This window comes from Mercurialis annua, linkage group LG6 (genome assembly GCF_937616625.2).
Source record: "Mercurialis annua linkage group LG6, ddMerAnnu1.2, whole genome shotgun sequence".
NCBI lineage: Eukaryota > Viridiplantae > Streptophyta > Magnoliopsida > Malpighiales > Euphorbiaceae > Mercurialis > Mercurialis annua.
The window spans coordinates 1,497,227-1,520,339 of record NC_065575.1 but is presented as its reverse complement, the minus strand read 5'-3'; the positions used below and the strand labels follow the sequence as shown (position 1 = coordinate 1,520,339).

The following is a 23,113-nucleotide window of genomic DNA, read 5'->3' as shown; positions in this document are numbered from 1 at the left end:
TAAACTTCTGGATTTGTTGGCTTGGATCATGAAGCCTTTATGAAAATGATTTTACTTCCTTCAATTCCCAATAAAATTGAACGAATTTGCAACTAATTGGTAGAGAAGAAAATGGAAAATAATAATAATAATATTAAGTAAAGGAAATTACAAATTAGCAAGTAGGGTAGAAGGCTTGGAAAAGAAGCCCTGGCTATGGAACCTCTGCCAGACATTGCTTGGATTAGAATCAAAGTCAGCCAGGGAAAGTTACATAACGTCCAGTGTAAGATTTTTCAGAATTTGATTAAATTTTTTTTTGACTGGACTCTCCACCTTACCCAACTATGATAGAACCTTCCCAACCAGAAAAAGAAAAAAAAACATAAAAAGAAGACCACCATTTTATCTTATCGGAGAGCAAAACATTAAAATACATAATGCGGAAATAGTTTTACCATTTTTTCACTTGTGTTCGAGCTAAGATGGCGAAGAGATCGGAGTTTGCACAGAAGCTACTCGATGATCTTCGAGTACGGAAGGAGAGAATGAGTGCATCTCAGAGCTCAAAAAGTTCAAAGCCAAATGGTGGAGGTAAGCTCACAACCTTACGAAACTACTCTCACATTGCATACATGCTGGGATGTACGAAAACCTTATGTAGCGTGAGTTTTTCCGTTTCGGACCCGTTTTCGTAAATATTAAAAGTTAGAAACTCGTTTCCTAAAAGGAATTATGATACATGCATAGGAATTATGATTGAAGCAAGTTATGAAATGATTTGGCTGAGTATAGCGTAGCGAGACCACTGCTTCTCTTCTTTTAGGTTTAGGTTTTGTGACATTGGCCTAATCACTAATCTATTTTCTTAAGACCAAATGAATTAATATACTATATTTTAAATTCAAGACTTCCTAAATATAAATAAATTAGTCTTTTACGTTTTTAAATATTTTTATGCTTAAATTTCATTTTTGTATTCTGTGTAAAGTTGGGAAGGGATAACTTGGAATAACATAATGCATGAAAAATAATTTAAATTTAATAAAAAAAATTTATCTTTTTTTTTTTTGAAAAATAAATAAATAAAAAATAAAAAACAAAAAAATTAATCTTAAAAGCACCAGATTTCATAAATCCACCAATATGCTTGTTCCAATCAATTTAATATTTAAAAATAACCATAGTGATTATGCTGGAGGGAGTACTACCATTTTTTTCAAATTATTGATCAACTCCAAAGGTTATGAAGATTTATTTTTTTAGGAAAGTGAAGAAAATTAATTGCCAATGAGAAAATTAGACAATTTCTAGAACTGAATATCTAGAGACATGATTTTTCTTCTTTAATTAACTTCAGACAACTAAATTAGAATATGAACTACTCTAGAGAGGGTTTTATAGCAGTGTTTTAAAAACGGGACCGGACCGGCCGGTCAAACCGATTAAACCGGGAACTGGCCAATGGTCCGGTCTAAAACTGTAAAAACGAATTTTACGGTTGGGCCAGATTGAACCGGATCGAACTGGTAAAAAAACCGGAAGTTAAACCGGTAAAAAACAGTGAACCCTACTTTTTTTTTATTTTTTCTAAATTTATTAAACCGGTTCAACTGGTTGCCTCACCAGTTTAGCCATCGGTTCGGTATTTAAAATACTGCTTTATGGACAAAAACCTTGACTGCTAACATCTGAAGACATCATACATGTGCGGATTGAATATTTAAACTCCGTTTTGTCATAGATGTAATGATTTTGTATATGCCATGCGCCTATACAGATGCATACACTCATTCCAGAGCGGCTTACGACGGATCCAAAGAAATGTTAACACATCAAACTGTAAGTTATCATGGCTGAAAAATGGAAGCAGATCTCACAAACTTCAGTTACTTAATTGTCTCATCAGAAAGAAAAAAATATACCTAACTTGTTTTACTCCTGCAGGCTGGCTTTAGAAGTACACAGAACAGGACTCATAGAGGCCATAAATCACTCTCCGTCGGAGATGCTGCAAACGAGATAGTTCCTTTTGGAAAAGGTCAAAACTCTCGACAAATAGGAGATTTGTCGATGGCATTGGCTTTTGCCCTTGAGAATGGAGGAAAACTCCGAAGAGTGGACTCGTCGGGCAATAGTTCAATGCTAAGTTTCCTGAACCAAATAGGAAGAGGATCGGGAGACATGAGCAAGATGGCAAGAAACACTCTCGATAGGAGTGGCTCATCAACTAATAGTTTCCCTGCCCTCTCTGATTTCCATGTCAAAGAAATATCAAAAGGGGCACAAAAATTGAATCAGATACTTAGAGCTTGCTCCAATGGACTAAATTTTGACGGATATTCGATAGAAATTGGAAAGGAACTACTGAAGGGAGCTATGGATCTAGAGGAATCCTTGAGAATGCTGGTGAATATGCAAGAAGCTTCTGAATACATGACTAATCAGAGCAAAACTCGAATCACATTGCTTGAGGATGACGAAGATGAAGGCGACCACACAATGATAGTAGCTGACAATAAGCAACTTGCTCGTCCAATATTCTCTTTTGACAAGCATTCAAGAAACTCTCATTACATTCAGGATGCTGCAAGGAGTGACCTCAAGAAGAGACTGATGGCCCCGAATAAACATTCAGAATTTACATATTCTAGCCGTGATGCACACAATTTAAGTGGCTCGGATTCTGCTTCCCATAGGCGATATTCTAGCTACGGCCTTAACATAAATAATCTTGCAGCATTCTCAGAAGAGAAGAATGGCTCAAGTTCATCAATTTCCAAACCTGAAATAGGGAGGATTCCAAATGTAATTGCAAGATTAATGGGGCTACAAGAACTCCCGGAGAATAATAATGATTCAAAGAATCCCACAGTGAAAGAGTCTAGTTCCAGGGAGAAAATGGAGGGAAGATCTAAAAAGAAAATTGCAGAGGGCAGCAGTACACCTGTACGAAAAGAAAAGGATATTGGAAACGTTGCATCTCCGATCAGAAAACATAAACAGATACAAAACCATCCAATCCAGGAAACTCAATACGATACATATGGCTTGCAGGCAGAAAGGAACCTAGCGAGTCATCAAGCTAGCTACGAAGGATCTTTTCATGATAGAAAACTACACCATAATAATGTAGAAGGGACAAAATCCATGAGAAGCTCAAACAAAACTAACATGAAAATAGATCATCATCAAGGAAACAGATACCAATCGAGCCAAATAATGGGAAGTCGAAAAGATATCCCGGAAAAAGAGAGAAAACATGATAATGTAAAGCTAAAGGAACTAAAGGCCAAAGAAAAAGGAGAAACCGAAGAACTACTCCTAAATGATCAGCAACAACGCGCGACACAACAGAAACAGAATAGATCAGAAGCGTTAATGACACTAAAAGGACACGAAGAATCCAATTCCGCCACAGTTAAAGCAGAAAGGAGAAATGCACACAACCTGTCATCCAACAATCAAGCAAAGTCTCTAAACAATTTTGCATTCCAACAACAACAAATGCTCCAAAGTTCTGAGCTGCAAAAGCAGCATGCAGGAGAGAGTGAACAGCAGAGTGTTAAACAAAAGATCCAAGTGAGAAGACCAGTAGGAAATGAATCAAGGAGTTCTCCAAAACCCGCATATGACTCTACGAATTTTCCACAAAAGCGTTCACATAAAAACAAACCAACACTGAGTAATGAGTGCTGCACAAAAGATATTGGAATAATGCAAAAACCTGAAACTCCTAGAAAGATTGATGAACTAGTAGCAAGAAGAAGCGGAAATCCCCAAAACTTATCGAGAACACTGAAACACCAGACTTCCATATTACAAGAAGCAAAGCAGAGAAGACCAGGCAAACTTGGCCGATCAAAGGAAGAAGAGCAAGTGAGATCCAGCAGATCAACGGAAACATGTATTCTCAAGTCCGACAGATCCATACCAAGCATACCACAAGCAAACGTGTTGGAAGAACTGCAGAGTCGGGCTGAAAAAGCTTCCAACTCGAGTAGTCTTCCTTTGGATGATGAATGTTGCAGCCGTAAAGTTCAACAAATCTCAACATTTAATCAAAATGTAAGCATGTTTCATAGGTCTTTACACAAACCACAAGCTATTTTTTTTTATAGCAAAAGCTCTTGCCTCTTTAGTAATGAACTAATGAAAGCTTCTTATGGGTGTTGTGCAGTCTTCACAGATGGTAAATAATCAACAAGCTCAAGAGCATGATTTTCGAAAAGACAACCTCAGCTCTCACAGTAGAATATTACCACTTGATCGTGAGTAGATCATGACTTATTTCACTTCTTCAATCATTGTTTTTATTGTCCATCAAGCAACTAAGTTGCTTGGAAATCACTACTAGATGTCTGCCATTTAGCGACATATTTTTCCGTCGCTAAACGGCCAAAATCCGTATGAGTTTACCGACAGACAGCCGACAAATTCAATCAGTGCAAAGTCTTCGTCGCTAAACCATTTAGCAACTGACAAACAAAATACTATTGACAGATTTATGCTATTTAGCGAATGGATTTTTTTAGATTTTTTTTTGAAAAAATAATTAATTTTTTTTAACTAAATCGAAAAAACTATTCATTTGAATTATTATTTAATATATTGATCACCCGATAGGTCACCCATCGTCACCCACCCACGATTTTTACAAACTTTCCATTAGGTCATCCATCGTACCATTCTTCCATCGAAACCTCTTTAATCCTAAAGTTTTTGAACACTTAACTCCATCTTATCAACTCAAATTATATCTATGTATATTATATTTAACTTATAAATAAAAAGAACAAATTATTACTTCCGCAATCTAAAATAATTATTTTAAAAAAAAAATACTTTTTCATAATAATTATTGTTGTAAAAAAATTATTATTGTAAAAAAATATTTTTTTAATAATATTTTTTAAAAATAATTTTTTTAAAAATGTTTTTTAAAATAATATTTTTTTTAATAATTTTTTCAAATAATTTTTTTTTTAAATAATTTTTTTGGCGACAAGATTTTGAATCAGTCGCTAATATCATATTTTCTAGCAGTGAATCATTTTACAGTCTGAATAACACTTCATTTGTGCATGACAAACATGCACCAATAAGCTCTTCTAAAACAAAACAATTCTAATGCAATAGTTGATATTGAATGTTTTGCAGGAATTCATGAAGAAAAATCGAACCACAAAAAAATATCAACATTGGAAACAATAGAGCCACTGACAGAAAGTGAAAATCATCTCAAGCAAATACTACTGAAAAGCCAACTATTTCTCAACACAGCAGAAGCACTTTTCAAGCTCAACATTCCTTTTGACATTCTGAATGCCAAGGGTGGTCAAGATCATCCTGATGAAGAGAGCAAGCTTCTTTTAGATTGCGGATACGAAGTAATGAAAAGAAAAGGAAAACGAAAAGACCTTAGCGTTCACCCGTTCGTGAAAATTAACATCACTTGTCTCATGGTAAGATCGTTGGATAATCTGATCAAGGAGTTGCATAACGACTTGGAAAAATTAAAATTCTACGGTAGAAATCATAACGCGGAACCTATTGTGGAAGACTATCTAGTAAAAATGCTTGAAAATGATATTTATGACAAGGATCCAGATGTGAATTGTATGTGGGATTTTGGATGGCATGAAAAGAAGGTTATATGTATTGAAAAAGATGATGTTATAAGGGATGTGGAGAAGCATTTGCTCAATGGATTGCTTGATGAGGTTACTATAGATCTCCTGCTTGTATTTTCATCAAATTAAGAGGATTTTTGTGTGTTTTGTGTGATATTTATCCGAGATAAGCTTGAAATATAATGTTTATTTTATTGATAAAACCGCGATGCTTCTCCTTGACTTTTTACTCAAATGTATAAGTGAAAATAGCATAATGTTTAAATAGTTATCAGAAGTTCATAATTCATCAGTAATTGCGAAAACAAATGATAAAAATGTATCACATTTCATCAGACGAACCTCTGTTTGTCTGAAGAGACTCGTCTGAGAAGACGATGGGTTCGTCTTCTCAGACGAAGTTTGTTGGAAAGGAGGCGCCGACGGTGATGGTGCCCGCAGATTTGATGGGGATGCATGTAAAATGTACAATAAAGTCTATTTATTTTATTTTTTTAAAAAAAATATTTGATTGGCCAATGTCAACCATCGAACCTAATACGCCAGCGCTGATTTGGCTAGTCATTATCGAACATGTGGTATTTTATGTTCGGAGGGTCCGACATGAAATTTTTTATTAACGTGAAGTACCTCCATCAAAAAAGTTCATTAGAGTTCAAATTCAGAGCCGAACCAAACATGAGGGTTCAATTCGTACATTTGGCCAAAGAATTTTGTTTCTATTGTTGTCCTACTAATCCTAAATTAAAATTAAAATACAATTACAACAAAATTGGAAAAATTTAAGAACTTTGGTAGTAATCGATAATGAATAGAAAAGTATGAATTTTTATATTGTGTTTAAGCCTTTATGATTACTTTTACAAAAACAGTTACTAAATAAGTTTTTAAAAAATTAATCATATTATAATCATTAACAAATAAATTTCATAAAATATTAGTACAAAATTTATTGAGCATTAGAATAATTAAACAAGAGCCTAAAGAGAACATTGTAACTTGCTGAAATATCCAAATGATAGGTTAGCGAGTTGGAAACCAAGATATAGAAATATAGAACTGTATACAGCAAAAGTTTTGGCTCATTATATATAAATCATACACAACACAAAATTTATTCACCATTATCAGCAACCATAAACATAAGTAGGGGTGTCAATTTTCTCAATATCTCTAATCTCATCAAACAGCCAGATAAAACAGACTAACAACCTCCTTTTGAAAAAAAAGTGCATTCCGATTAAAACATGTCTCGATCTAGCTCCATAATGTTATAGTCCGATCAACAACTCCGGCTGCTCTTCCAAAAAAGAATGCTAATGGCCGAATATACTAAGAAGAACATCTATGTAACCGCCGGTTGCCTTTCAATATCTCTCACCAAACCGGAAAAATAGTGAGCCAGTGCCTGTGTTGTGATCAACGGCGTACTCCGCTCTCACTAGACCCAGCTTTACACCGACACCATATGATGAACCGTGACCCATTCTCCTGTAAACCTCTGTTGGATTTCCCTTCACATCCTTGGAACTTCCTAGATCATTTCCATGCTCCGCAAAAGCATACACGTGTGTGTTTTTCACAGGTATCCTTATTTCAGCTCCAAGCTGCAGACAACAATGAAAAAAAAAGAAATCATTTATTTATCTTCTAAAATGTTTTGCAAACATCTTTTCTATTCTTAAGGAATTGAGTTGGAATTCCATACTATATTTCGTTTGCTTAAGAATTCATCTATGAATCAATTCTCAACAAAATTAATGAACACACACCATAACATGCGACAACTTGTTTCATTGAGTACTTCTTACCTCGAGAATGTTTCTAGCTGCTCCTAATTCACCCATGTTGTAGCCTCTTACAGAGTAAGGTCCACCAAGGATGAAAGCATCATAGCTTGGAAGATCTCCTACACACCCACCATAATGCCCATTTAGGACAAGGATAGGTGGTGGTGGTTTACCAGCACCTTCTTCCACTTGCTTCAGTGGTATAAACTGCGTGATAGTAAGTTGGTGACGGTTAAAGAATGGAAATTTGCTACCAATCCCAAGGCCTTGGTCCACCTGCAGTTCACACAAAAGATGTCAATATACTTCATATAAAAGAGACAGATCGAGATTGGAAAATATTCTTGTACACGAAGAGAAAACGACTACACAATGTCAAACTCATAATCTATGCATAGCAATATTTGAACTGGATAGCAATTTTTTCACAGCATAGCAAAATTTGAACTCCAGGGCTGCATAATCTTTTTAGTCAACCTAGAGCATTATGCAGCTCAGGAAGAAGCAATAGCAGTGTACTAGCTTCCATTTCAAATACACTACTTGCACTCAAAATTCTACTCAATACTTGTAGTCCTAAATTTAATCAGACACCAGAATTTTTTTCTTTTCCTAATCTCACTATACACAGAAAATAGAGATAACAAATGAAAGTTTGTATGTAAAAGCAAAAACAGACACAGAGCTTAGTGGCTCAGAAAATGTTTTACTTGACATCAACGCTTACAATAAAACTAATTGCAAACACCCGTAAGATTAAAGAGGACGAGTTTACCTGAAATACATTCCTCTCACCAACTACAGCTCCATTTACAAACTTCGTGTTATCACGAGTGATATTTGCTTGTAGAAATGCCATTCGGTCAATACCAGTACCGCTGAGGGTTGTTGGAGGTCCGTCTGCACTAACTCCTCCACTTGGCAACACTCTTTGACCATTTGCAGATATATGGCTGCTTTCATCTCGTGTTGTTATCTCTTCCATCACAATTCCATAAGTAAATTTACTCTGACGGGTGAAATTCTGTTTCAAAAATTTTAAAAAGCACATGTTAGATAAACACTTGATAGAATTCAAAATGCTTCTGAAACAACATTAGACATGTGCAAGGCATTGCCAATTACCTCAGTAATGTTGGCTTTTAGGCCACCACGATCAACCCAAATAGGAGGGACTTCATCCACTCCTGGCCCACCAGTAAAGACTGGACTAAGTTTTCGGCTGTTGAAGCAACTTGCACGAAGAGTGCGGTTGCGTGGATTATACACACCATCCAAATATGGATGAACATACTCTAGCTTAAAGGCAAGATCATCCTGATGGATAGATTAACCAAGTGCATTTACAAATATGAAATATTAGGCAAAAAATAATGAAGCATTTAAGATAATTGATGAGGATTGAGGAAAAGATAGATATTCATGATAAGTCACCTGAGGCAAAAAGAAATTGCTTGTGGTTATTGAACCAAGAATGGATCTATTCAGCCCTTTGATATTCCGATGTTCAAAAGAAACAGTTCCACCTGGCTGGAATGATGCCTGAACATAATTTTTAAATTAAATCATGGTGTTGAGCCTCAAATGAAATCTCTATTGATTTTCCAACAAATCCAAAGTACATGACTAAAACACTTACCAAAGTGGGACGCCCTCCACGGCCAGGTACAATACTCCATTCAGTGCTAACTTCAGCTGATTTTGGCTCGAGTTCTTTAAGCTTGATCTCAACAATTATTCCTCCCTCATTCTTCTCATCAGGCCTTGGGTTCACTTCAATATTTGAAAATAAGGCTAACGAGTTTATGTTCCTGAGAGCTTGTTTTCCAGCTTCAATGTTAAAAACTTGACCTTGTCGAAGCTGCAGGTCACCAATTAAAATACAACCACTGAATCAGTGCAAAAAAGTTTGGAACTTGGGGCTGAATATGAATACAAAAGTTAACAATCTTTCAATTGGAAGAGCAAGTCTACAAACTCAGCAGATAATTTCTGATGTAAGGAAGCACGCATGCACCTAAAGTGAAAACTAAAATTAAATTGCAACCCAAATTCACGCACCGATCACATAAGTAAATAAGCCCTCATCATATATCACCTTATCAGTTACAAATGACAAACAACCAAAAGCAAAAACAGGATTCTGGGTCCCCTGTTAGGAAACATACTCTAAAAACTAACATAACAATACTCAACTACATCATGTGCCCCAAGATTAAAAGTTAGACATTAGAATAACAGTCACACATTAAATGATGTAGGGATCAAGGTGTGTAAACATGTAGTCCTAGCAAAATTCTTCTGGACTTCATAATCACTAACTCCTAGTGGTTAACAAGCATTTGTAGGGTACAATGACTTCAGAAATAAACAAATTTTGCCACTCTACTAGTTATAGAACCTAATTTGCTGCAAAATCAAACATATCCATATAAGATCTAAGCCAATATTAAATCTGCATTGCTTAAAACCTGACCTTATTGAAGCTAAACAGCATAAATTAGACTTTAAACACTGAGAGACACTATGTAGGATGTAGATACAAAGTAACAATCATTCAGTTGCTATAGCAGTTCCAATTACAAGCAAGGTTTGATACTGAACAATAACAAAGTAACAATCATTCATTAACCTCCATGAAAAACACAACAGTAGAAGTAAATCATGTTCTCTGGACTAAAAATTCACTTAACAGCAAGTAACACATCAAATGATAAATTTGTTCATCAAGTTATGAATAGATAATTCTTGTTCCTTAAATAAGCTTTCATGCAAATTTGTTCAATGAAATCAAATAATAATTGTGCTAGTAACCGCATTCTTAAGCTCAAGCACATTCCCTTACCAGCTTAGGCAACTCTCTTTTAACAACAGGAAGTTGAGTATTCCCTTCGACAACATTCCCAAGTTTATCCTGAAACTGAAGAGCCAACTGCGTAATATCCCCTTCAACAACCTCACAAACAACTTCTTTCGTATTCAAATTCCCGAAATTCACAACCTGAGCACACGCATACCCTTCATCATGATACCATCTCTGCACTCTGTCTCTAATCTTCTGCAACAATCTCGCGCTAACCTTCCCTTGATCCCTCAACATCTGCAGCACTTCTCTGTGCACAGACATGGGCAACAAACACGGTCGCGCCTTCTCAATCCTCCTCTTATAATCCTTCTCTTGACTCCTATAATACTCCAATTTCTCCTTATCAGTCATATCAGCATCCATTTCGATTGGTTTCGACTGCTGCATTAAGCCTACGTTAATACACCTAAACTTATCAGCTGACTGCCACGTACTCTCGGTGAACGAAATGGTAACCCCTAGGGTTCCGTCGGGGTTAGTTTTGCCTTCCATGTCAACCTTCTCGAACATTCCGCAGGTAGCTAGGGTTTCCAGCTCCTTTTGTAGCTGCGCTTTGGTGTAAATCCCGCCCGGCCGGAGCGACACCATTTCGAAAAAGGAATCCTCAGTGCCGACGGTGGCGAAACGACGTCGGTCGAAGAAAAGAATATCGGAGAGTTTATATTTCTTAAAACCGCTGAGTTTGTTTAATTGAACTACTATGTTAGCTGGTAATCCATGAGAGTCAAACTCTTGCGACTGTGACTCATCAGCAATTGCCGGCGCTGGCGTAAACAGTTTGTTCCAAAATCCTCCGGAATCTCCGCCACCGCCTCCACCGCCGTTTGAGTTAAATCCGTCTCCACCTCCACCTCCACCTCCGCTACCTCCACCGCCGCCGAAGAAGTTACCATTGAAGGGGGAAGAGAAGGGAGTGAGGCGGAGGAAGAGAGTGGAAGCGGCGCAAGCGGAGGCGACGGAGAGAGGAGTGGTTAGGGTTTTGAGGAGGGAATGTTGTTGGTTTTTAGGGTTTTGGGAAGGGGAGGGGGATGATGAGGAGGAGAGATCACATTTAAAAGAGGAAGCGCGTGGTCCGGTGGCTGAAGAGGAGGCGCGTGAATTGCGACGGGAGGGTAAGGAGGAGGAGGAAGAGAGAGGAGCGTTGGTGATGAGATTGGTGGGGGCGGCGAAGGAGGACATGGCTGAGTGTTGAGTGTGGTGGAGAGAGTGGCGAAGAGATAAATGAAATGAAAATGGGGTTTTAGGGAAGGGGATTGGGTCAACCAGGGTGCGGTTTAGCCACTGGGTTAGCCATTTTGGGTTTATGGTTAGTCACTGATCCCGGTGTGCAAATTTAAAACTATGCAATAGAGTCTGTCTAAATATAAAAGATATTATCCCTTAAAAATAAAAAAATTTATTAATTATTTTTATTTCTAGTTTTGTTTTTCTCTATCCCTTCAAAATAAAAAACGCCTCGTCTCACTTTATTTATCATTTTTTATATTTTTGATATCTTAAAATAATTTTATTTTTATGTTATTAACACATATTTTCTTTGTTATCCTTTATAATAACGGGCGTGATATGTAAATTAATGAATAAAATTAATTAACAATATTATATTTCTAAAATAAGAACGAGGAGTATAGAATAAATACATTAAAATATTTAAAATAGTTCTAATATGCGTGAAAAAAGTGACAAGCAAACTGAAAACGGATGGAGTATTATTTTTGATGTCCAAAACAAATATAATTACTAATAAATTTATCATAATTAACCAACTTTTCAATTTTTGTTAAAGTTAAATCTTTTCTATCTTATTAATGGCAGTTATTTATTAATCAATAATTTATTATGATTTTAATCCTTTTTTAATCAAAATATTAAGATTTTAACCCAATGTGTAAATTTGTGCATCAGATTAACCCCACGGAAGACCCCTACATACTATGAGCTTGCGTTTCTCTACTTCTCAACTTCGACGCAACCTACACACAGCTTTCAAACCCACCAATCTTCTCCTTTCCCGCGCTTTACTTCTGCACAAATACCACATCACCAGTACCACAGAACAAGATTACTCCTGCCATAGCTACCAAATCTCCGGTTCAGTCCTTTTTGCTCAATTTCTAACAAATGGGTCCTTTTCAAACCCTTACTTCCTCAACAAACTTCTCTCAATTTGCGCCAAATTTGCTTTTATTTACACGGGTATTCAATTACACTCCACAATTATTAAAATGGGATTCATTTCAAATCCCCATGTATGCAGCGCTGCTGTTGATATGTATGCAAAATGTAATGAGATTCAAAGCGCTCAGAAGGTGTTCGATGAAATGCCTGAACGAAATGTTGTCACTTGGAATTCGTTGATCTCTGGGTATTTGAATGCAGATTGCCCATTTGTTGCTGTTCAATTGTTTGTCAGTACTTTACGGGAGATAAGATATGTGAGTTCGTTTAGTGTTTCGGCTTGTCTTGCGGGTTGTTCGCAATTGAAGGATGGAGTGGTCGGAGCTCAAGTTCATGGACTGATTATGAAAACCGGGTTTGATTGTAATGCCTTCGTGGGGACGGGTTTGGTTGATATGTATTCGAAGTGTGGCTGTGTTGATGATTCTTGGCGAGTTTTTAATTCTATTGGGGATAAGAATGTTGTTACTTGGACTTCTATGGTTACTGCATTTGCACAGAATGAACAACATGATGAAGCAATGTATTTAGTGAGAGAAATGATGCGGTTTGGTATTAAGGCAAATTGTGTGACTTATAATAGTTTATTAAGTTCGTTTTCTAGTCTGGAATGTATGGACTGTTGCAAGCAAATCCATTGTTGTGTGATTCGATCCGGTTTTGAATCTAATTCTTATATTGCTGTTACTCTTGTAACTGTTTATTCAAAATGTAGTACCAATGTTGAGGATTTTAAAAAGGTGTGCGCTGGTGTTACATTACAGGATCAAGTTTCGTGGAATGCGGTTATTTCTGGTTATTCCAATTTGGGAAATGGTGTCGAATGTATAATTTGTTTCTGCAAAATGAGGCATGCTGGTATAAATGCGGATTTGTACACATTTACTAGTATGTTGGGAGCAATAGGGGCTGTTTCAGCTCTTGAAGAGGGTAAGGAAATGCATGCTCTTATCGTAAAATCAGGGTATGCCACCGATGTGCACGTTCAGAACGGGCTTGTTTCGATGTATTCGAGATGTGGAGCTATCAATGATGCAAAGACGGTGTTTTGGTTAACCGAGGATCGTGATGTGGTCTCATGGAATGCACTTCTAACAGGATGTGCTCATCATGGATACGGTAATGAAGTTATTGAATTGTTTGAACAAATGAGAAAAACCAAGATTAAACCGGATAATACGACATTTCTTGCTGTGTTATCGGCTTGCAGCCACGTTGGTCTCGTAGATAAGGGGCTTGAGTATTTCAACTCGATGAGAGTTGATGCATCATTTGAACCTCTCAAAGTAGAGCATTACGCTAGTGTTGTTGATATTTTTGGTCGAGCTGGATATCTTAATGAAGCTGAAGCCATCATTAGTGGCATGTCTATTGATCCAGGGCCCTCTGTATATAAAGCTCTGCTTAGTGCTTGTTTAGTTCATGGAAATAGAGAAATCGCTGCACGATCTGCGGAAAAACTTATAAAATTGTGGCCTAATGACCATGCAACGTATATATTACTGTCAAATGTGTTGAGAACATTAGGCTCTTGGGATGATGCAGCTGATGTAAGGAAGTTGATGAGCGAGAAAGGAGTAACGAAGAAGAATCCGGGTTATAGTTGGATATGAGATTACAAATGCACGAGGCATTTGTCACATATTAGTTACGGCAGTGGTAAGAGGTTCATAGACGGATTTTGAGACTGTTGTATGGCGTGCAGTGATTGAGTAAGAAAAGCTGTTGGAAAACGCCTGTATTGCTGAATCAGAAGGCCGTTGAATAGCAGATTGGGAAGCATGGCACTGGTTTAAATTCTGAAATGCTGGTGGTGAAGTCTCTTCTATAGTACAATTTCTTAATCAACCACAGGATGAGAGGTGATGGTTTCTGTGTCTTTCCAATTTTTGACTGCTAATAAGTTCAAAAAGAGCTTAGGATGATTAAACCATAAGTGATGAGATAATTATTGTAGTAATTGTTTTAACTAACCTTTTGGGTTGGGTTGGGGGAAGACAAATTTACTGAATAATCCTTTTCAGTTTATTGTTAAATAAAAGTTTTATAGTCATTAATTAATTAGCTGTTTAATTAATCGCTATTGTAATTAAAATTCTAATTAGAACAGGTAGCTAAATTATCTCCAATTTAGTTTTTAGTATGTAAAAAATAACTAAATTGTCTCCAAATTAATAGGAATACCTATCTTTTAGTTTGATTGAACTACAAAATTAAAATAATATATTTGGCAATATATTATTATTTAAATTTCTATTTTATTATTTTTAAAGATATTATTAATAAAATTAAATTAATTATTTAATTATGGTTATTATAGAACCAAAAGAAGAATAAATTCAGTATGGAAAAAAAATTTAATAACTGAATATATTATATTTATTTTTACAAAAATTCTTAACTAATTTAATATTAATTATAAATAAAAAATTGATATAATTATAATAAATTTACTAATATGTTCATTGACGAGTTACGTTACGAGCCACGTGCATAGCACGTAATGCGAAACTAGTTCATAAAAAATGGTGGATTTTAACTTTTCCATCTAGAAGGTGAGAATTTAAATGAGGGTTTTTAGTGCATGAGAAAATTTAAAAATACATGAATTATCATGCTATTTTTTCATACTAAATAGTGAATTTCGGCGAAATTCATAGATTGCGAAAAATCTATGAATTTTATTCGTCCAAATTCCGCCAATCCAAACGGTAATTAAAACATGAATTCCATAATTAAATTTTTATTTTAAATCATTATTGAGTATTAAATTGATAAATAGATTTCACATTTTCTCTACATGCTCTATTATTAGAAATAATTTCATGTTCAATAGTATCTCTTTCCCATTGTCTTTCATATGTTTTCAAGTCAAAATAGACGTTTTATTACTGATAAATATTTGAAATCAAAACATTCTTTATAAAGAAAAGGTTCCGCAAAAGAATCGGACGTATATTTCCTCGTTGCAATAATAAAAGGTAGTTGGATCCACTATAAATGTAATATGGTCCATTATCATAGAAATGACAATTCGCATCTCAAAACCATCTGAAATCTTGCTGACTCATAGAACATCATAATAATTTTTGCGATATATAGTTTTAAATTACATTTAACTTCCGAATAAGATGCAAACTTCGTAACACAGTCGACGAGAGCATGTTAGCCTAAGAAATAATCTGTACTACCTAGATCCCTAAAATCTAATCCGAAAATTAGCTACTAAGTGCTGAACCTATTTTTCATAATTTACCCAATTCCCATTGTCCTCCATTCTTCAAATTCTCAAAAGTGATAAAATATATGTTAATTTAGTTGACATCCATGCCATTGTATAATAACTTTAATTGCAAAATAGTTTGATTATTTTGTTTTCTTTTTCTTTTAGTTTCGATCTCTTTCATTTTCCTTTTTGAATTCAGAACTTTTTCCAGTTTCCCAACTATTTCTAGTATACAACATTAGAAAAAATATGGCCTCTACATTACATTTACTCCAATAAATCAAACCCTCTACCCTCACAAAAAAACACTATCTATATTATAAAAGAGTTCTTCCATATAATTTAAAATAATTTATTTATTAATAATATTATATTTATTTTCGAACTTAGTTTACTCCAATATTCTAATATATATTTTTAAAATGATTTTTTATTATTTAAAAAATATGTCAAATTTATTCATTATAATCTGGAAAATCATCTTTATTAAAATAGAACTGAAGATGAGTGCTATAAATTAGTAGTCCGTAATCATTGCTAAAGTGTGTTAAGAGTCATCTTTATTTAGTGAGAATCAACATGTTTATATTCACATGAATATCATGCAATGCAAATACGGCCATACACTTTACTAATATAGCATATTTTTTACATATTAATATTTTTATTATAGCAACTAGTAGTAAATTCCGTGTATTTATGCTGAATTAAATTTTCTAATGGATGAGTATAAAACATATATGTGTGTGTGTCTTTGTGTGTGTGAACCTTATGTTGTTGTCAAGATGGGCAAACAGAAACTAAAGACGCTAAGGGTGTTAAGCTGACTGTGTATAATCATGACACCTTCAGCAAAGACGACAAAATGGGAGATGCAGAGTTTGATATCAAAGCATAACTTATACTGATGGCAAGGTCATTCAAGACCTCAGATTAAAAAATGTGAAATGTGGAACTTCAACTGCCATGGATTGACCTTCCGGGTTCAAAAGGATTGGTAAATCATATTTGTTTTATGATTTTTTTTTAGTTGCATGTGTAGGATCTATGGTCCAAACATGAACGTTTGAAGCCTTTTTAATTTGCATGTCAAAAATTCTTTGTTTTTCTTATAATCCATAAACCTTTAAATATTGAAGATCTTCTTCAATATTATATTTTATTTATTTATTGTTTTTTCTTTAATATTTTTATTTTATTTTGTTAGTCGGCTTCTATTTTCTAGATTCCACTTAAAGAATATGATTGCAAAGATCGAAATTTTAAAAGTTCAAGCGATTTCTTGGTATAATCGATCAAATTTCTAGTTAAAACTCTCGTACTGGAACTTAGTTCCGTGTTGAAAGCCATAATGGTTAGCGGGATTTAGGCCTAATTTTTCTTTTTCGATTATTACTCGTTACTCGTATTTTTAATTGTTTCATATACTACTAGATTAGGGTATTTGAAAGACCATATCTTTTTACTTCTTGTTATATGGCTTTAATTATTGTACTTTAATCTTGTTATTCAACGGTTCTATTTTGGTTAAAAAAAATAACATTGTAATAATATTTTATCAGAAATACTAGAATTAGTAGCAAATATTTGAGCTGCTAATAGTGCTAAAATTGTTACTATATTATAGCAACAAAAAAATTGTGACGTTGTTCAACATCTTGGACTAGCCATCTATTAGAAGGTATTGTTAAAAGATCATCAATTTTAATTAAATGGATAGAGCAAATATATATTACCGCTAATAAAATGTTATTTAAGTGCTTGGCAATAAAACTTGCTGTAAAATATTGTTTATAATTTAACTATTGACATCAACTTTTAAAATTATTGTTGCAAAATGTCTTTTTAGTAGAAAAAAAATAGTTAATGAAAAAATTATTATTATTATCAAATACAATATTTTTTATATTGATGCTTAATCTGAGGTAAATGTTTATTTTTCTTCTTCTTTAATAATCTATCCTTTTTTTTCAACATAAATTCTCTTACACAGCCAAAAAATTCGTTTGGTAAAACATGAGCTAAGGAGAAGGAATACCTAGTCAAATTCTATTTCAGGATGTTAAATAAATATAACCAACAATTAACCATCAATAATTATTTAATGTATTTAATTGCCATATGGATAAAGGGATTCCACAAATCGTCTACCAAATCACATGTGGCTCATTTTATCTGCCAATTCAAGAATTTCCGAAAATAGTGGTTAACTATATAATATTAATGTTGCTCTTTATATATATATATTTCAATAATCATTGAAAAAGAGGTTGAAATTAATTAAACGATCAAAAATGGCACGTATAATAGCTCAACTTGATGGCATTCATAGACATGGTGAACCTCCTAAAACTCCTACTTCCCCAACTATAGAACAACTTCTCCGAGGTAATACATTTTATTTAATCACCATCATATTTTTTTTAATAATTTCTTAGCTAAATCGGGTTATCACGTATAAACATTGCGGACTATGAATTTTACTCACGTGAGAAGGATTCGTATTGAATATGTTTAAGGATTAAAATATTAAAATATTACTATACTACAACGGAGATGAATTAATAAATACTTGATTTTATATAGAAAGTTCAATTTACTGGACTTTATGCTTTTTAAAGAATGATAACCATCGTTTCTTTGTTATATTTTAGTAATCGGACTGCACCAACACGACGAAGTTCCTATAATAATTTAAGCAAAAATTGCTTAATGACAAAAAAAATTTGCATAGTTATCCAACGTGATTGTTGTCTCACAAGCAACTTTATTAGCCATAATTACTATAATATTTCTCGTTGATTCAAAAATAAAAATTTAGTTACAAAAATATAACAAATAAAATGATGATAACTATTCAATAAAGAAATAATAGTTTGATAACCGTAAAAAATAATCCTTTAATTTTATTTCAGACGACTATATTCTATCATTCTATGACTGGGTGAAATACACTTTAAATGTCGTCTGATTTGACGCTTTACATAGTAATATATTTATATGTTGTTACTAATTATAATATCAATTTATTTAATTGGAAAATTTTAAACTAGTTTTCTAAAATCTAAAATAATAAAAAATATAAATTATGTTGATACGAATTAAAATTTTAGTATCAAATAGAATATAGTATATAAATATAGCATTACTCGGACTTTAACCCCGAAAACGATGTCTCTAATTGTATTTCCGGTGAGTTTTTGTGTGTGCAGGACCGGACCCTTCGAGGTGGTCACCTCGGAGCTCCCCAACATTCGGGAGGGAACATGACATGGAGGAAGATCATACTCATACCCCAACACATAGAAAATCAGTTCTTGCCAAAGTCAAAGATAAGGCTAAAAAATGGCGAAACACGCTCAGCAAAAAGAAGCACAATGAAGATGGTAATGCTACACCTTCGTGGGGTGTTAGCTTGGAGGATGAAGACGACGACGATGAAGATCCTGAATACCTTGGAGCTCCAAGTACGTATTTAAATTAAAGTTAGACTTAGTAACTAAATAAATTCAGCATTTAGGGAGAATTTTAATTTAATTATGGCCTATTGTGATTTATTTCGTTTCAATACATTTGAAAATAGACTGCAATTGACAAAATTAAAAGATTTGAATATAATATGAATTTTTATTTGAACTGAACCAACCAGTTGAATGGTTCGACTGTGAACTGAAGGTCACATAGGTTCAATTTTTCCATATAACCTTTTTTTACAGAAAATATTATTTAGTTGTTTTTCATTTCAACATTGTTCGGTTTCAACTTTTACGTTTCCATAGAATTAATTTACTCATTAAAACATGTTAAATCAATTCTTCAACAATTCCATTGCAATTTCAGTGTATGAATCAGAAATGGCACCTGAAGGTTACAAAGAAACAGCTAGACAACATCCAAGAGTAATTCCTGCAATAATCGAAAAGCATGTTCCGACAATTAACACTGCAAAATCTGTTCGAACTACTCCTAGTCCTCGATCTGCATCGCGAACAACACCGCAAGTATCACCGAAAGCTGCAACAACACCGCAAGTATCCCCAAAAGCTGCAACAACACCGCAAGTATCACCGAAAGCTGCAACAACACCAACAACATTGTCGAAAACAATGTCGGAGACTGTGGCAGAAAAACTCGCGCCAGCATACGCCACAGTAACCGAAGCTACATACGCCATTGCTTCAAAAATTCAAAGTCTCGCTATTTCCGCCCCTGAGCAGCAAATTCCTTCTCCGAAAACAGAGAGTCCGCCTTCGAAATCCTCGGTTTCACCGAAATCGCCAAGATCGCCTGCGAGCTCATTAGCAACATACTCAACTATAAAAGGCACATTGGCACCAATTATTGCACCAAACTCGTCGAACCAACCAACACGAAGGGCCTTAACCCGACAAGAATCAACTAAACATAAGGAAGTAACATTTGCACCCGAACTAACTGCTCCCGCGGCAATAGCAACGACGAGTAATCCGGTGAGTACGACGGAGCAAATTTGGGATAAGGGAGTGTCGGTAAAGGAGTATATAATGCAGAAACTGGAGCCGGGTGAGGATGAAAAGGCGCTGTCGCAAGTGATAACGGAAGCAATTAGTCCGAAAAAAGGATCGGGTGATGTGAGTGTCGTCGAAAAGGTTCGAGAAGCTGTAACAACTTTGCTTAGGAATAATGGTTTGGCTCAAAATCAATCTCAAGAACAACAACAGAAACGTGTTGTTTTTCATTCGGCTCAGAATTCTGCATCAAATATTCCTATGTCAATCAATGCTCATGAAGGTACATTTTATTTATTTGCTATCAAATGATCTTATTGATTAAATTTCAGCATGAATTTCACAATAGCATTAAATGTTTCAAAACCATGTTAATACAATTAATATTAAAACGTTGAGTTTCTTATTGTAACACAAACTACGTTTAAAAAGAAAAGAAAAATTATTATTTTAGTTAACATAATTTTATATATCTATATTCATCAAAAGAAAATTATATATCTATAACTATGATCAAATTGACAAAAATATTCTTAAAAATTATTTTAACTGCTTGGTCCGTAAATTTTGTAAATCTTGATAATTATTCAACTAGTAAATAAAAATATTGAAGGATCTAATTGATATTTATATTTTAGTGACTTAATTCATTTTTATGACAAATTAGTCCATAATTGAACAAAAATTCATTATATTTTAAAAAATTATTTATTTAACTTCATGAAAAAAATTATGTATATATTTAAATATTTTTATATAAAAAAGTTTTTCCAAATTTAAACTAACTTATCATAAAAAAATTAAGATATTGAATTATATCTTCTTTTTATTAATTACACTCTCTATCTTTTTGTTTATTTTTAGATAAAATTGTCATAACTTGTAAAATTAACGGATCAAAGTGTCTATTTATTTATTTATACTCCCTCCGTTTTTGTTTAGTTGTCGCTTTTGGGTAAATTGCTAGTATTTTAAAAAGTGTTTTTTGTCTTAAATTACAAACGCAAAAACTAGTATAATTCTATTTATAAATTCCATTATTGAAAATTTTAATTTTAGAAATAGAGTTATTATATTAACCGACTATTGGATGAGTTGTTAACTTACTATTTTCATAAGTGTCTATTTATTCTTCAAAAAAAAAAATTACATTACTGTTGTCATAGTTATGGATTTATAAATGTTGCCTTTAGTTTATTATCATACACATGCAATGGCGTGCTCCTAATTGGAGAAGGATGGATTTAAAATAAAATGCAAAGTTTATGGATGAGATTGAAAAAGTTCAAAGGTTAGGATAGATTAGATAAAAAGTTATAAACTTATGGATAAAATAATATATATATAGATACATAGAAATATTATAATATTAATTACCATATTAATGTTTCAACGTTCACATTTTTTTTTCTTTTATAAAACTGCTTGGTGTTTTATATTATAAAAAATTGGTATAAAATTATAAATTTATATTAAAATTAAAAAATATACGAAAATTTATTAATTTTTTTACAATTGTTCCTTTTGTGTGTGTCTAAAATAGCATGAATGCATGCTAACAAATATGCATTTGCTGATATATGCAGTTGTTGAGGAAGAAAATTATGGACGAATACTTCAAGCCAACTAATGAGGAAATCAAAATGGCTAATAAGGAAAATGTATTAAACTATTTAATTTTGAAAAATATTTGTCTTGTATTTTTATTTTTGTTAGTTCTGTTCCAGTGATCTGTTTTTGACTTTTGTAACATTTTTAAGTATATAATATTGTGCAAAAAATATAACAGAACAAAAAAATCCATTATGCTTAATTGCAAATCCAATCAGAATTCAATTTTGAGTGCTAAAAGCCATATGCAAAATGCCAATCACAGAAGAATAATTTAATTTTTAGGTACATATTCATGTCATCCTCTTAACGATATACTTCAAGTCATTTTCATTAAAATATTCATAAGATTAATTTTAGAATTTAATGTTTAAAATTTAATTTTAAAATTAAACTACCTATTACAGATAAAAAAAAACATTCATCAAATAAAATTTTAAAAGGACACCATCAATTTTAAATTGATTAAGTTTTCCATGAATATGTGTACCGATTACAAATCTTATGAAAGCGACGAGTGAGACCTAATTTAAGTGGCTAAAGCACTTTAGTGTATTTCTGAGATTTTGATTTCGAGGCTCAGTAGGTCAGTGGTTTAAGGCCGATTAAAAAGTAAAAAATCTAACGACTAACTACTAACATAATTAGCTAGATTTTAGCTTTCTTTAAAAAATCTTATGAAAACGAATAAACAATTATATAAAAAAAAGAAGAAAAAGTTAGAATGGTGACTATTAGGTTAATAATATTATCATTAAACAAAGAAATCCATTATCATGTGTAATCATTTCTTATTACGAAATGCTTAATTTAAGAAAATGTCGGTTTAATATGTTATATGCCATAAAGAAAAAGGCAAATGAATGTTGCTCGTTATGTGGTAGTTAAGCATTTAATTATTAGAAAAATTAATATCACCTCTACAAGATTAGATATAGCATAATGTTTATTTCATAATCTTAAAAATTTATTAGTTTTTCTGACTTTAAAGTTCTACATAATTATAACCTGTATCAGAAGAAAAAAATTCACCTAAACAAAATTACAAAAATAAAATAAAAAAAGATCTAAATGCACTAAAAATCACCAATTTTTGCGTGTTTTACATCTTTAACATAAACTTTTAATTTTGGTAAAAAAATACACGTACTTTTCAATTTTTGCAATTAAGACACCGGCACAATTTTGGAAGTAAAACGGCACCGTTTTGAATGTAAAACGGCACCATTTGGGCGTAAAACGACACAATTTAAAAAAAACGCAAATGTGGTCTTAATTGCAAAAAATTGAAAGTTTGTGTATTTTTTTTGTCAAAATAAAAGTTTATATTAAATATGCAAAAC

At 33.3% G+C, this 23,113-nt stretch overlaps 4 protein-coding genes across 4 annotated transcripts; 3 read left to right on the top strand and 1 right to left on the bottom strand.

Moving 5' to 3' along the window:
* The first annotated feature begins 338 nt into the window (after positions 1-338).
* LOC126688271 (uncharacterized) lies at positions 339-5,815 on the top strand. The gene is made up of 5 exons (XM_050382906.2): positions 339-573; positions 1,760-1,821; positions 1,927-4,047; positions 4,160-4,250; positions 5,140-5,815. The coding sequence occupies exons 1-5, from the start codon at positions 465-467 to the stop codon at positions 5,739-5,741; spliced, it is 2,985 nt and encodes a 994-aa protein (XP_050238863.1). The 5' UTR covers positions 339-464; the 3' UTR covers positions 5,742-5,815.
* An 861-nt stretch (positions 5,816-6,676) lies between these two features.
* On the bottom strand, positions 6,677-11,540 carry LOC126688272 (protein TOC75-3, chloroplastic). The gene is made up of 7 exons (XM_050382907.2): positions 10,248-11,540; positions 9,042-9,263; positions 8,837-8,944; positions 8,528-8,719; positions 8,178-8,426; positions 7,424-7,678; positions 6,677-7,219 (listed from the first exon to the last, which is right to left on the bottom strand). Exons 1-7 carry the CDS (start codon positions 11,445-11,447, stop codon positions 6,980-6,982), a joined length of 2,466 nt encoding a protein of 821 aa, XP_050238864.1. The 5' UTR covers positions 11,448-11,540; the 3' UTR covers positions 6,677-6,979.
* An 852-nt stretch (positions 11,541-12,392) lies between these two features.
* LOC126686017 (pentatricopeptide repeat-containing protein At4g13650-like) lies at positions 12,393-14,565 on the top strand. The gene has a single exon (XM_050380028.2). It carries the CDS (start codon positions 12,494-12,496, stop codon positions 14,057-14,059), a length of 1,566 nt encoding a protein of 521 aa, XP_050235985.1. The 5' UTR covers positions 12,393-12,493; the 3' UTR covers positions 14,060-14,565.
* A 3,366-nt stretch (positions 14,566-17,931) lies between these two features.
* Positions 17,932-21,922, top strand: LOC126686308 (low-temperature-induced 65 kDa protein). The gene is made up of 4 exons (XM_050380348.2): positions 17,932-18,060; positions 18,885-19,139; positions 19,513-20,442; positions 21,746-21,922. The coding sequence occupies exons 1-4, from the start codon at positions 17,967-17,969 to the stop codon at positions 21,787-21,789; spliced, it is 1,323 nt and encodes a 440-aa protein (XP_050236305.1). The 5' UTR covers positions 17,932-17,966; the 3' UTR covers positions 21,790-21,922.
* Positions 21,923-23,113: the final 1,191 nt, after the last annotated feature.

Excerpts from the sequence above, each read along its gene's own strand:
- LOC126688271 (XM_050382906.2), top strand. The coding sequence starts at position 465 with ATGGCGAAGAGATCGGAGTTTGCACAGAAGCTACTCGATGATCTTCGA. Across the intron at positions 1,822-1,926 it reads AAATGTTAACACATCAAACT|GCTGGCTTTAGAAGTACACA; the intron begins GTAAGTTATCAT and ends TTACTCCTGCAG. Across the intron at positions 4,048-4,159 it reads TCTCAACATTTAATCAAAAT|TCTTCACAGATGGTAAATAA; the intron begins GTAAGCATGTTT and ends GGTGTTGTGCAG.
- LOC126688272 (XM_050382907.2), bottom strand. The coding sequence starts at position 11,447 with ATGTCCTCCTTCGCCGCCCCCACCAATCTCATCACCAACGCTCCTCTC. Across the intron at positions 8,720-8,836 it reads GCAATTTCTTTTTGCCTCAG|GATGATCTTGCCTTTAAGCT; the intron begins GTGACTTATCAT and ends TCTATCCATCAG. Across the intron at positions 7,679-8,177 it reads GTGAGAGGAATGTATTTCAG|GTGGACCAAGGCCTTGGGAT; the intron begins GTAAACTCGTCC and ends TGTGAACTGCAG.
- LOC126686017 (XM_050380028.2), top strand. The coding sequence starts at position 12,494 with ATGGGATTCATTTCAAATCCCCATGTATGCAGCGCTGCTGTTGATATG.
- LOC126686308 (XM_050380348.2), top strand. The coding sequence starts at position 17,967 with ATGGCACGTATAATAGCTCAACTTGATGGCATTCATAGACATGGTGAA. Across the intron at positions 18,061-18,884 it reads TATAGAACAACTTCTCCGAG|GACCGGACCCTTCGAGGTGG; the intron begins GTAATACATTTT and ends TTGTGTGTGCAG. Across the intron at positions 20,443-21,745 it reads GTCAATCAATGCTCATGAAG|TTGTTGAGGAAGAAAATTAT; the intron begins GTACATTTTATT and ends TGATATATGCAG.